The sequence below is a fragment of the Phaethon aethereus genome (assembly GCF_964289735.1).
Source record: "Phaethon aethereus genome assembly, chromosome: 11".
NCBI lineage: Eukaryota > Metazoa > Chordata > Aves > Phaethontiformes > Phaethontidae > Phaethon > Phaethon aethereus.
In genome coordinates, this window is record NC_138587.1 from 913,072 (window position 1) to 926,238 (window position 13,167).

Here is a 13,167-nt window from a genome sequence, read left to right on the forward strand (position 1 = left end):
GCCTCCCCCATGCCGCGGCCCCGAGTTTAGTATTGCGTTTACGATGGTAAGTCCACGGCGGCCGGATTTTTGGCCCGCGCGTGTGGATGGGACGTGCCCTTACAGGGCGAGTGGGAGCCGCGTGGGGCGGCGCGGCGCGGGGGCACGCGGGGGCCCTAGAGCCCGGCCCCGCAGCGGCGCATCGCCCGCGTCCCTCGGCTGCCAACTCCCCCCGTCGCGCAGCCGGTAGCGCCCGGCACCTCGCCTCGGGAGCCGCGCCGGGGCTGGGGCCCTTCGGCCGCGAGCTCTGCCCTGGGCAACCGCTGGGCCCGCGCAGACTCGCGGGCGAGGCGCGGGTGAGAGCTCCCGGCGCGGCCTTTGGGACTGGGCCGCCCCGGCTGTAGCGCTGGCCCCGCGGGCCCGGCAGCCGCACGGCCGCAGCGTGGCGGGCACCGGCCGGGGCAGGCTCTGCGGCACCGGGGCTGAGCGCGGGCCGGGCGGCAGCTCCCTCCTCGCCCTCCCGCGCCAGGGCCCCCCGCGTCCCCCCTTCCCACGCGTGTCCGCGCCGGCCCCTCCCAGGACGGCGGAGGGGGAGAAGAGGCTCGAGGACGCCCGCCCCGCCCCTCACGGCGGCCCCGCCCCGCCCCGCGCGCAACCTGAGCGCGGGAGCGGCGCCAGGGCCCCGCCTCGGCTGGTGGCGGGCAGCGCGCGGCTGGGCTGGGCTGGGCTGGGCTCGGCTCGGCTCGGCTCGGCACGGCTGGGTTCGCGGCTCCCGCCGAGGTCCGGGCGCTATACGGCGTTCCCGGCACCGCCAATGAAGGCAGCCGTGGGCGGCGGCGGGGCCGCGGCCGGGTGAGGCGGCGGTGCGGTGCGGCGCGGCGCGGCGGTGCGGGCGTCCCGGCGGAGCTCGCGCTCTCCCGCAAGATGTCATCGCAGGGCAAGTTCAAGAAGGACAAAGAGATCATCGCCGACTACGAGGCGCAAGTAAAAGGTGCGGAGCGGGGCCGCCGCTCTGCGGGGCGGGCGGCGGTGCCCGCCTTTGTGTGCGGGGCGGGGTGGGGCGCGGCGGGGAGCGGGCCCCGCGGCTGGTGGACCGGCTCCGGCGGCGGGAGCTGCGCCCGCGTCCCCGCGCCTTCCCCGCCCCGCGGGACGCGGCCCCGGGCGGGGGGCGGCCCCGGCGGTGGCTCCGCGGAGGTACCGGCCGCGGGAGCCCCGGCCCGGCCGGTTAACAGCCGTTAACGGCCACCAGCCGGCCCCAGACGGCGCTGGCGGGACGGCTCCCGCCGAGGGGGAGGAGGTGCGAGGCCGCGCCCGCGCAGCTGGGGGCCCGGGGCTGCCCGCCGGCGCGGAGATGCTCTCGGGTTCGGGCGCGGTGCGGCGGTAACCGGGGGCAAATGCGTTTTGTTTCAGCGTTTCTGTGGCGAGCTCTGAGCAGGCCTCCGTGGGGAGGGGGCACGTCGGTCTTGCAGGCCTTATGTAAGGAACTTTGCCGTGCGCCAGGCCCAGCCACTTCAAGGGTCGTCACCATTCTTGCGCCTGTCCTGCTGTGGCAGGATGAAGACCTTTGAAGCAGTCTGCTTCGTTTCTGAGTATTAGTGAAGAATAGAATTAAAGGTTATCAGTTGAGACCGCTAAGCATCCGATATCAGGCTCCAAATTAATTTTTATTATGGTTAGACTTACGGAACAGTTGGTGCCCCCTGAAACATCACAGCTGTCTGCAGTCTAGTGCAAGACCGAGTATGTTAGAGCATGTGTGGTCAGGCAGAGAAGACCTAGTCTGTGTAGCCATCTCTCTAGTACAGAAAGGATTTTTAGTATCAGCAAACCATATTAACTGATATTTTTGGATAACTTCAGTTTCTAAATCTACTCGTCCTTGCAACAGTTCCGCATTCTGTTAGTTGGTGACAATTCCTTTTCCCACCTCAAGGTTGAGGATGCTTAACTGCTTACTTAATGACTTTTTGTTATGTTGTGCCCTTCGAGTCCCCATGCTATTATATAAAATTGGCTCCCATCTCCCTTTAGTGGTTTGTTTTATATAGGTATACGTTCACCATTTTGTTATGTTTAAGTTACTGGTTAGGACAGAGTTAATTCAAACTATAAAATAGTTGTTCTGCAAATAAACCCATGAACCTGCAAACTAAACAGCTTTCCTGTTTTCTCTAGAGTTCCCTTAGCATGTTGGATCTTGAGCTCAGCTGGGTGGTGTCTTACCTTCATGCGTACCGCTTTGAAAAAGTAGCTGTTTAAATGCTGCACTGCAATACCAGATGGAAGGATTTTGGGGAAGGGGCTGTCTGTTGATTTTGTGGCATTGTTTACTTTCTTGCATTTCAGTCTTTTGTAGTTGGCTTTGAAGAGTGATGTAACAGTCACAACATGCTCTGCTCAGTGCCAATTACCTTTCTGCTTGTGTGTAATTTGGGCAAATTGATGTTATTGCACCCTGCAGTTAAGCAGATGAAATATTCTTTTAGCCTGTGGTATTGTTCTGTTTCACGGGGCGGGGGGGGATTTGCATTTATTCATAGAGACTGTCCCACAATTCCATGTTCTCAAAGGTGTCCTGGACCGGGTCGTTCCTGCTTTTCGGATGCTGGGGGCTGCAGAGGGGTAGCTGGAGGCAGGATTGGGTCTGATCTGTTCCAAAAGCTTTGCTGCAGACATCTCCAGTATTTTTTCTTCTTGTTGTTTGTAATTGGAATACTCATTTGCCGTGATCATTCTTGGCCCGACTTCTGTAGCCTCATGGTTTCCATATGTTAGACAGTTAATGCTGGGGTTATGCATGAGGGTGTTTTATTGCACCACAGCGATCACGTTTTGGGCTGCTTGTCTGGGCAGCTGTAACACAGACAGAGTTTGCTGATGAGACAGTAATAATTTCCTTGATACCGTCCTGTGCCTAGTTATACCTCCAGAAATGTCCATTTTTCTGATTTAGGGTACTCGGTCTGTATTTTCATCTGAATAAAGGTTAATTGGGATGTGGTCAGGGTTTAACTGTACCTGAAGCTGGAGCAAGGTGGGAAGAGTCAGACCTCAATGTCTGCGCATGCTGCCTGCCCGCTGCCTTTGAGGTGGTGGCAGCTCCATCCCCGAGGCATGTCAGGTCCGTCACAGGACCAAGGTGGTCTTGGGGTGACCTCCTGAGGTGAAGGGGCTCCGGTGCTTGTGGCTGTGTCCTGACAGCCATCACCCTCGCTGTCACCTCTCTGTGGGGACCAGGGTGGCTCTGACCTTCCCGCGTTGCTAAACTGTTGGAGGAGGATAAACATCCGACTCCAGAGGAATCCGTGCGGAGCTTGGTTGTAGCCCATGCTTTGTCATTAAATAGGAGCAGTGCCAAAAAATGTAACTTGGCAGAAAGGTTTAGTGAAAGGTCAGTGGCTGGTCATCACGTTAGCAGGGACCGGAGGGGGACCAGCTGCCGAGGACGCTCTGCGGAGGGAATGGGGTTTTTTCTTTGGTTAGTCGTGTACCGCATGTGCAAACGCAACAGATCTGCGTGTCGTCGGTGTCGGCAAAACCTGACATGGCAGGGGGTTGTCATCATCTAAACCTTCTTCTGGGGCTGTGACAGTGACCAAAAACACTTGCCTCCCCTTCTGCAAGGCCTGATCTCTCTTGGCTCGACCTAGGGATTTCATGTAGGCCACCTCATTATCCCAGACACCCTGTTTATTTCCTTCAGGGATTTAGTCATTATTCTATTCATATCTAAACCTCTGCTACCCTGGTGAAGATAGGCACCCAAATCTCCAGAGAAGGACTAAAATGGAAAAGAAATTAGGAGAAAGAAAAGGGGGAGCGGTGGCAAGGGGGACTAACAAACAAAATGTTGGCATGGAAGAGCTGACCTATGAAGGCGATAAAAGATGAAAATTTGAAGAAGTGATGTTATGGAGGATGGGGCTGAAATCTGAATACGGCACAGTGGTGGTCCCCATGGTGTGGTCAAGAAAATAGCAGGGCGAACGGTGGAAAACCCAGGGAATACATCGACATGGGTGGAAGTAAAAGGAATTCACAGCAGGGGTGCATTTAAAAGCTAGATGTCAAGAGAGGATTGGAAATGGCCAGGGTGCTGGCCGGTGTGATTTGCCAGCCCCCCTGGGAAGTGCAAGGTGTCAGGCAGCGCCTGGGGCCCTCACAAGGCAATAACCATCAAGCAGTGCCTGAAGCCTGCAATAAACCTCAGTTGCCCAAGTATTGCTAGAGGAGCCTGACAGGTAACTGGGAATAACATGATGGGGGAAAAAAAATACAGTTGCTTATACTGATTTTTAGGAATGTATTGCTGAAAGCCCTCTTGCTCAGGCTGTTGGGAAGTAGAGCAAAGGCCCCGAATGGTTTGGGGACAGCCTGTCAGTAACTGCAGTGTGGGAGTCGAGCCCTGCCCTGACCTCCTGTGCTCCGGGGTGCTGCAGCCTCGGCTAAAAAAATCGATGAGTCCTCACTTTGTGTGGGGAGCCTGATTGGCGTAAGTAGAGTTTAACAGGCGAATAATCTTCGTGCACAGGGGTGATTTATCAGCCATAATGACTCTCGGTCTTCTTTCCCTCCCTGGAGAATTGTGCCCGCTTTTCTCGCGGTGGGAAGGAGTGGTCCTGAAAATGCTTTGAAAGGGTAGAGGGTGTGTGCGGGGCGTGTGCCTGCGTGGGCGCGCAGGTCTGCGTGAGCGCTGCCCGCGGCACGCGCTCTGGCTGGGTGCTGCAGAGGGCCGCGGGGCTGATAGCTGGGGCATGGTTACACGGTGTTGGCAGTGATGCAGGGTGCTTGAGGCTTTGGGTCGGTGCCGCTCCGTTTTTAGGAGTGGAAATACCCAGTGGTTGCTGCCTGTGGCTGCTGCAGGCTGGCTGTCCTTGCAGCTCTCCGCAGTGTTTGCCGTCTGCCCGTGCATGGGGACCTCTCTCTTTCACTCCTCTGAACACGCGCACCGCTGGCAGGCGCCTTCCCACGGCGCGGTCAGTCCTGTCAGTTACTGTGCCGTGGGTCCGTCCTTTCCTTCTGCTGCTGATCTGCATCCTTCTTCAGCTCTCAGGAGAGGAGAGAGCTGGCCCCAGGATTGGCAACAGATGCTCACTTGATGGTACCAGAAAGAAAATATAAAGGATACTTTTTAGGAGTCAGGTTCTCCTATTTGTCTGTCTTAGATTTGCAGACAGGAATGGCTGCATTAAAGATAAATGCCAATGAAGATATGGCTGCATATTTACAACTGCCACATTAAAGCTACTTGTGGAATACAGAATACGGTAGATCCTTAGATGCACAATTTACAGCAAGTGTTTTCAGATGTACAATTTTAATTGGTCTATCTGGCCAGAAAGATAAATAAATGTCTTTTCCTCATTACTGTCATATGCGTGATTTGTTGCTTTAATGCAGCAAAACTAACCAGTTTTAATTATGTAGATGCAACCGTCTATGGTACAGCATTGTAAATCTTGCAGAAAATTGGGCATCGTGTTGATTGCCTGTTTAATTTCATATTGCTTCCTGAAACTTTTCTTTAACCCCGGCAAAATGCAGGTCACTCTATGATCTGTTCAGTTATTGTTGGCAGGAAGACTGCTGTGAATCAATAGCATTGTCTTCTGTGATATGCCTGGCAGGTGAAAAGCGTCCCTGGTGATCCTAAAGACTTTAAATGGTTCATCTGGCTGTAAAGTGGTAAGGGAATGATTTCTTGCAATTGTAGGACTCTAGTTCTGTTATCAATTTACATAGGAACTAAGAGTTTTGATGGATTTAGCATACAGAAGCATTAAAAAGGCTTGCAAACCTGGGGCCAAAGAAAACCAGTGTGTGTTTTCCCATTTTCATAGGAGAACTGCAGTTTAGGTTAATTTATTATTGCTTGTTATCTTCATTTTACTTTTTCTAGTGCAGTAGCTGCATCCCTTCTTTTCTTCATTCTGATTTCCTACCTATTGCTCTCTTTCTATTTGGCTCAAAAAATTTTGGGAAAATTCCCGTACCAAATTATTTTCTGGGATTATGGCTTGCTCAGGGAAGGAAGCTTGGCTCGCAGTTGGAGGAGGCATCAACGCTTGAAGCCCATTTCATAAAATGGTTCTGTGCAAAAGAGAAGAAAGTTCCATGCCTTTGGGTGGGCTGCTAGGAAACTGCTAAACACAAATCACAGAAATGGATATAAAAGTTCCATTGGCTTAGTTGTTTTGCTTAACAAAATATGGTGCCCAAGTGTGACCCGAGGGCCAGCTGGCATGCCTTGGTGTAGCTCTGTCGGCTTCGATAGAATCGTCTGCAACAGATAGCAGATCCTAATGAATCTGATCTAGTTCCTGCTGTGAGACTTCAGAATAACTGCTCCTTATTTGGTTGATTCCCATATAGGTTTATTTGCTGTTATCTTCCACTTATCCTCCGTTTCCTCAGTGGGGTCTGATAGCATGGTCCTGGCAGGTGGGTTTTACATGAGATCTCCGTGTGTAGGGACTGGGAGGGCCATGTGAGAGAACAGCAGAGAAGTATATATGTGATTCATAATGAAGATTAATTGGCAGTCTCTAATGGAAATAAATTGAATCTATCAGAGATGTTTCCTGCAGTCCTGAGCACTTTGGTGGAGGCTAGGATGGTTCAACTGAGTCAGTAGGCTCCTGTGTGTGATCAACCGTCAGTGGCTCCACATAGTTGCTGGTGGGATGGACGTTTCTAAAATGCCTTGGATTCGGGCCTCCTCTGTGGTCAGAGGGGAGGAGGAGCCACCAGCTCGCAGTAACAGGTCAGAAATGTGCGTATGTGTGTGCTTGGGCACCTTGCTCTGGGTCAGACGCAGCCGGTACATGGTCCAACGCTCTCGCTGCCAGCTCTGTGTGCCTGGCGGCACAGGAGCGCGTGTACGGCAGCGGGTGCTGCTGTCCTGGGGCTGGATGGTTGGCCTCATGGTGCTGGTAGAAGTGGAGTATGCCAAGACACCGTGGCTGCTATTTCTTGTCAAGACATCACTAAACCCAAAGATTCTCTAGGTGTATGGCCCTATTTAGATGGGGAGGTGGATGGGGGCCTGAAAGCCCATGTGCTGTGTGCTGGCTTTCTAGCAGAATGTGGAGTGCTAGTTAAAAAAGGACAGGTGACATCACTAAAGTGTTTTTTTGTCGTAAGACACAGCTCTTTGGCCCCAGCTGAAGCTGTTTAAGCAAACATGGCAGAGTGGAGGTGCCTGTGGCAGGATAAGCAGGAAGGCATTGCTCTTCCTTCTAAAGATGGAGAAGCCGGCGAAGAGAGCGGCCAAGGGGCAAGCCATGAATCTTTTGCAGGACTTGCTTCTGCTGAGTCCAGGTCCCCGGCTTCTGCTGCCAGACTGGGTTTCCTTTCCCAGCACCTTGTGGTGTGCTTACACAGCTAGGTTGTGGGGGTGGGAGGTGGTGCTTCTCTGGGGCAGAAGTCGCATTTCGCAGCCATGCTTCTTAAACCCTCGTGTTTGCGTGGGAGCATCTGCCTAAAACAGAAGCCAATGGCTGCTCCTGCAGCTGATGTCCTGGGGCAGAGCCTCGGCTTCCCATGGGGAGGCTGCAGGCCCGGCGGTCATCTTCGGTTCAGATTTCCTTCATTTCAGGTGACTTCGTTTCTTTTGAATGACTTTCATTTCATTTCAAGGTGACTTTCTTCTAATGCATTAAAAAAATTAAATCCAGTCATGCTTGGTAGTGCATGGTGGTGAAAAGGCTTCCTTTGGGCCTTTCTCCACTTTGGAGGCCTCCTTTGTGTCCCTCCCCCTGGACTCGGGGCCTGACGTGGGGACCAGGAGACCTGAGCACGCCTCATGTGCATGATGAGCGGGGATGGCCTCCGGCGGGCACGGCCTGAGCACGCCCCGTGTGCGTGAGGAGCGGGGATGGCCTCCGGCGGGCACGGCCTGAGCACGCCCCGCGTGCGTGAGGAGCAGGGATGGCCTCCGGCGGGCACGGCCTGAGCACGCCCCGCGTGCGTGAGGAGCGGGGATGGCCTCCGGCGGGCACGGCCTGAGCACGCCCCGTGTGCGTGAGGAGCGGGGATGGCCTCCGGCGGGCACGGCCTGAGCACGCCCCGTGTGTGTGATGAGCGGGGATGGCCTCCGGCGGGCACGACCTGAGCACGCCCCGTGTGCGTGAGGAGCGGGGATGGCCTCCGGCGGGCACGGCCTGCCTCTCCAGCCGCCCCGTTGCCTGTCTGCCATCTCGCAGCAGCTGTGGCCAGAAATGCTGACCAAGAGTCCAGCCCAGAGGTCATGGCTTGGCCTCAGGAAGGGGTCTGGGGCCCCTGCTGAGAGCAGGCAGCTGCATTTCAATAGAGAAAAGGGGTATTTTGCTCCTTGTAAGACTAGCTATTTTCCTTTCGATAGCTGGCAGGTATCTGGGTGCAGCAGACATTGTTTATCAATCTACTCTTCTTCCTGATAATGGTAAAAACCTCTTGCAACAGTTATTCATGGCCTGTAGCTAGTCCTGGTTCCAGGTGAAGAGTTTTAAGGGCCATATGAGTGCAGCACCAAATGCACTTCAGGTGCTTAACAGATATTTATAAGCCTCTGCAAGGTGTAATATTTTAAGTTCTGTGTGCACAGTTTCAGCACCTGTCAGGAGCAGGATTTACTCTCCCCTTTTGCTGGCCCGTTGAAGGTGGGGGGGAAACCTTCCCCTCAGGCTCTTAAATTTTCTCTTGCCTGAATTTGGCTTTGTTTCAGTAGCTGTTTGTCAAGCTACCACCCACAGCAGCAACAGCAACCACCTCCTGAAATCCATTTGCTGACTTCAGAGGCACTCAGACTCCTGACAGGCGGACGGTGACAGAGCGGTTCGAGCAGGTAACGCCGGCATCAGGCTCAGGGCTGCAGAGGGGGGGCATGGTGGTGCGTGTGGTTGTGTCGCTCTCTGGCAAAACTGGCATGAAATAATCTCCCCTTTCTTACAGCCTGGGTAGCTCCTTAATCCCAAATGTTGACTTAATCCGGAGGCTTTTGCTGAGCTGCCAGCAAACCTTCCTCTTCAAAAAGATGAATATTTCTTACTAATAACTATTATGTTGTGTGTGCCCCGCCCCTGTGTATTTTTATGTATGTATCATAGCAGCAAGGGAGGACACAGAAACGAGTAAACAGCATGATCCCATGCAGCGATTGGTAATAATAGTTTGTACCTGTCACTGATGACCTCCTTGGGGCTTCCAGTCCTCACCCAGTGCTCCTGCTTTGTGCCCATGGTTGTTGGATGTGCTTTAAACTGTTCATGTCTCCAAGAACCTGATTTGTAAACTTTTCTCTGAAAAAACGGCCCAAGATGCCTTATTTTGGTGTCCCTTTTCTCACCTCTGGAAGACAGCTGCAGTGGTTTGAGAAGAGGCAGCTGCTGAACAGTGTATTGCAACACACAATTTTAGGGGAGGAAGTAGAGGAGTATCAAAATAAAATTACTGAGGGAGTTTACATAGTTGTAGTGATTCCCTGGGCTGGGACTGAGTTGGTGTGATAGGGCTGATGTGTTTCTCACTGCCATGGTGCTGCAGGATCGTTTAATGACCGTGAGCGGTCAGCAGCTTGATTTTGGAGTTCATGTGAAAAATGGCACCATCAACAGCACAGCAGCCCTCACATGCCAGGCTGAGGAGTATACAGCCTTGTTATTTATGCCAGTGTTGTCATTACTCATCAATGAGGAGGCAGCTGTTAGGATCCTGTCCATGGCAGGGAAGGAGAGGTTTTAAATCATCCCCTTTGTGTTAAATCATCCTCTTTATTTTAAATCTTCCCCTTTGTTTTAAAAACAAAGATATGTAAAAAGGTGTGGTATTATAATTCCTGTGTGGAAATTGATGTTTCTGCCCTAGGCTCTTCTAGAAGGTGGGTCCCCAGATCTAGCTCTGTGGGCACAGCCTTGTTGGAGGGGAATGACAGCAGTGCCCCTTGGCTGGTATTCACATGGGTGTTCGGACATGGCTGTGGAGTGCTCTCTCTGTCCTGGCGTGAGTTCCCCAGTGTGGGAACCCCTCGTCTGGGAGGGACTGGGGGGACCAGGAAGCTGGAAACTGGGAGAAAGGTATGGCTGTGAGATTCTCTTGCTTATGCATGTTGCGCTGTTGAGCTGCCTTAAAACAATGTGCCTCCCTGAATGACAAAACCATTTCTGTTAGCTTCACTGATGCCCTTTCCTGACTGCTGAAGCTACGCTGACGTTCAGGGGAGGTTCTCCATGAAGACATTTGGTGCTGCAGACTGTTGGTCTGGTAGCTGGAGAGTTTGGGAAAACTACTCAGGCTCTCCGTGCCCAAGAGCTTCAGAAAAGAATTTGCATTACCGTCTATCACTCCTCTTTCCTTTGGCATTGAAGAGGAAAAGAAAAAAAAAAAGTCTTACTTTCCTTTTTTACCTAGGCCTTTGGGAGGAACTGTCATATACGTGGCAAGGGATTGCAGTCACTCTAATGCATCTTGCTTCTCGAAGTAGCTCTATAAAATATTGCTCCTTCTTGTAGCAATGGCAGGTGTGGAAGAAAGCTCAGTAATTATCTGTTAGAATAGCTGTAGAGTTAAATTGTCTGCAGTTCTTGCTTGTGTCTATATCAGATGAGAGCGGAGAGGAAGTTGCTCCTTGGATGAGCATCCCTGATTTTTTTATCTGTGTCCCTCCTGGCCTCTGAGCCTCAGCGGCCTGTCTGTAAAACAAATAGAGAAGAGGGGATGCAGCTCTTTGGGTGGCTGCTAATCCTGCTGCTCTTGGGAACGCACGGGTCTACAGCTCTCGAGGGTGAGGATTTTATCCATATAGATCTTGCCTTGGTTACTATCTAGATAGCAAAGCTAACAGTAGTGATTAGGTGAGACTCAGTGTTGTTTTACTATCTTGCTTGTATTGTAAGAATAAATATTTAAAAAGAAAACAGGATACAAAACCATGTAAGTGACCAGAGATCGGGAGACAGGGGTCTGGCTTTAATGATTCCCATTAAGGGAAAAGGGAGCCCTGTTTTCCATTGCCTTTCTCTGTCTGTTGGACCAACTTCACCTCTGAGGTCCAACTTTGTGGAACAGTATCACACATTGGAGGACCACAGCAGAAGTCCCTATCATGGACTTCATGAAACAGCAGCTTTCCCTTTACCATGAAAGAGCCCCAAAGATTGGTTTTCTTTTAGACGTTGCAGCATTGATTAGCTTTGTTTGAAGAGTTATTTGTGATCTTGAGGCTATTCTGTGGTATGGTTAGAGCCTGAGGTGATGTTCTGCTACTTGGAAGGGCTTGTTTAGAGAAGATGACCTGAAGAATAGATTTCTTAGCTCAAGATCACCAACTAGATAATTTTGGGTTGCTGGCCTTGTGTGTGCTATGTCAGGAAAATGCTTCCCCCCACCCAAGGTGACTAGAATTCTGCCATACTGGATGGGTGGAAGCTGACAGACCAAGATCAACTAAATGCTTTTCGGAAAAGCTTTTATCTACATCAGCTTGCAGTCTGCCAGCAGCTGGCATCTGAGGCAACTCATAGCAATGGGTAACTTTTTACATTGATGGTGATGTTTGAAGCTTGCGGCTCAGACAAGGTCCTGCTGCAATAGGTAGGACTTGCTGTCCAATGTTAGTGACCGAATGGCTTTAAATGAACTGTTTTTTGGCAAGAAGTTTGCATTTGAATCTTGTCTCCCCTTTTTTTTTTACTTTGTGGAAATGCAACTCTGATGCTATAATTTAATCACTGGGATTACAGAAGAGCTCATAAAATAGTAAGAACTAGAACTAGAGATCAAACTGTTGGTGTGGCAGTCTAAAGCTTTTGTGTTGGTAAAGGCTCTAGAGAGAATTCAAGATTTTCTCTGTGTGAAAAAAGGTTAATTGATATTTGGGAAGAGCCTAAATGATGTTTTATTCAAGGCAGCTTGTTGATGTTTGAAACTTTAAAGCTATAGCCTTTGGTCTGAAGAGGAAAAAAAAATGCAGCTGTCATTTTCCAGTATTGGCAGTGTAGTAGGATTAAAGCTGCAAGAGAGCTTGAAGATTGGAGTTGCATTGCTAGACAGTGGTGATCAGGAGGCGAAACCTTGTGCAGACAAGTCCTGTTTGGGAACCTAGTCCTGGAGTGGGAATGCAGTGTGAAACAGAGGACTGTAGCTCAGGACCAGATGGAAACAGTGCCGTTGACCTTTTTGCAAACTGCTTTGTGTCTGTAATGGGAAGTGATACACTAAACCTGTATGATAGTATCAAAAGACACTGTGTTTAGCTGGTCAGTTAGTGAAGGAAGAAATACTGTCTGCAAGATTATCCTGCCAAGAGCAGAGAGTATATTTAGCTTTTTCTTAAACTCCCCATTTTCTGTTCTTGTTTGCCCTCAAAAGCTGATTAATTACTCCAGATTGATGCTGGTGTTGCAGCATGTGACCCATGGTTGTTGTGGGGTTGTGTCTCTGGACCTTGTAAGCCGGATGAGCATGTCAGTTCAATGGAATCTCTGGTAGGATGCTGTGGACCTCTTATCAGCAGTGACCTCCACTGGAAGGAGATACACCATTAGTTGATGAAGACGTATCGGGCCTTCTAAGAAAATGTTATTGTAGGCAGCTGTTTTCACCTCTCTGTTATTTGGGAGGACGTGCTAACTCCTCTGGAGGGACAGCGTGTCCTGAATAACTGTTAAGGGGTGGGAAAGTCCTGCTCTGGCCAAAAGGTGGAGAATTTTGTTTGAAAAATATGAGTTGGCTGCTGTTGAATATGGTGCTGTGGGTTTGAAGCAAGCCCTCTTGAATGGGTGGGATGTTCCCCATTGACTTTGGTGTGTGGTGCTTCATGCCCTTGAGATAGTGTGCCAAAATCCCTGCCTGTATGAGGGATCACGCAATGTACATTGTAAGGTTAGAAAAGAGTCTCAGTCAATCTTTCACCTTGCTTTTCATATCAAGGTGACTGACGCCTGTCCGTATCCACTCTTCTAGAACAGGCAGTGGTGGGAAGGCTGATGAAGGTCTCCTCCTTTGGTATGTCTCTTCTTGTAGGTAAAAGACCTTCCTGGTTGTCCCATTGAGTACTTCAGCAGTAATGCAGTGTACAAGAGGATGCTAATTGCTTACTGGGAAGTTATTTGTATGTTGCTACTCAATAGGGTTAAAGTCTACAAATCATAGGTTGGAATGTCATGATGTGTTTTTATTTTGCAGTGTTGCCTAATGATTGTTTCTTTTTGG

At 51.0% G+C, this 13,167-nt stretch overlaps 1 protein-coding gene across 2 annotated transcripts in view; it reads left to right on the forward strand.

The window, feature by feature from the left end:
• Positions 1-903: 903 nt before the first annotated feature.
• SRGAP3 (SLIT-ROBO Rho GTPase activating protein 3) overlaps positions 904-13,167 on the forward strand; it is a gene marked incomplete at its 5' end in the record, with an annotated part of 125,960 nt that continues 113,696 nt past the window's right edge. For both annotated transcript variants that reach the window (XM_082004421.1, XM_082004422.1), the window contains one exon: positions 904-970. In XM_082004421.1, coding sequence (XP_081860547.1) covers positions 904-970 — 67 coding nt within the window. The remainder of the gene's footprint in view (positions 971-13,167) is intronic.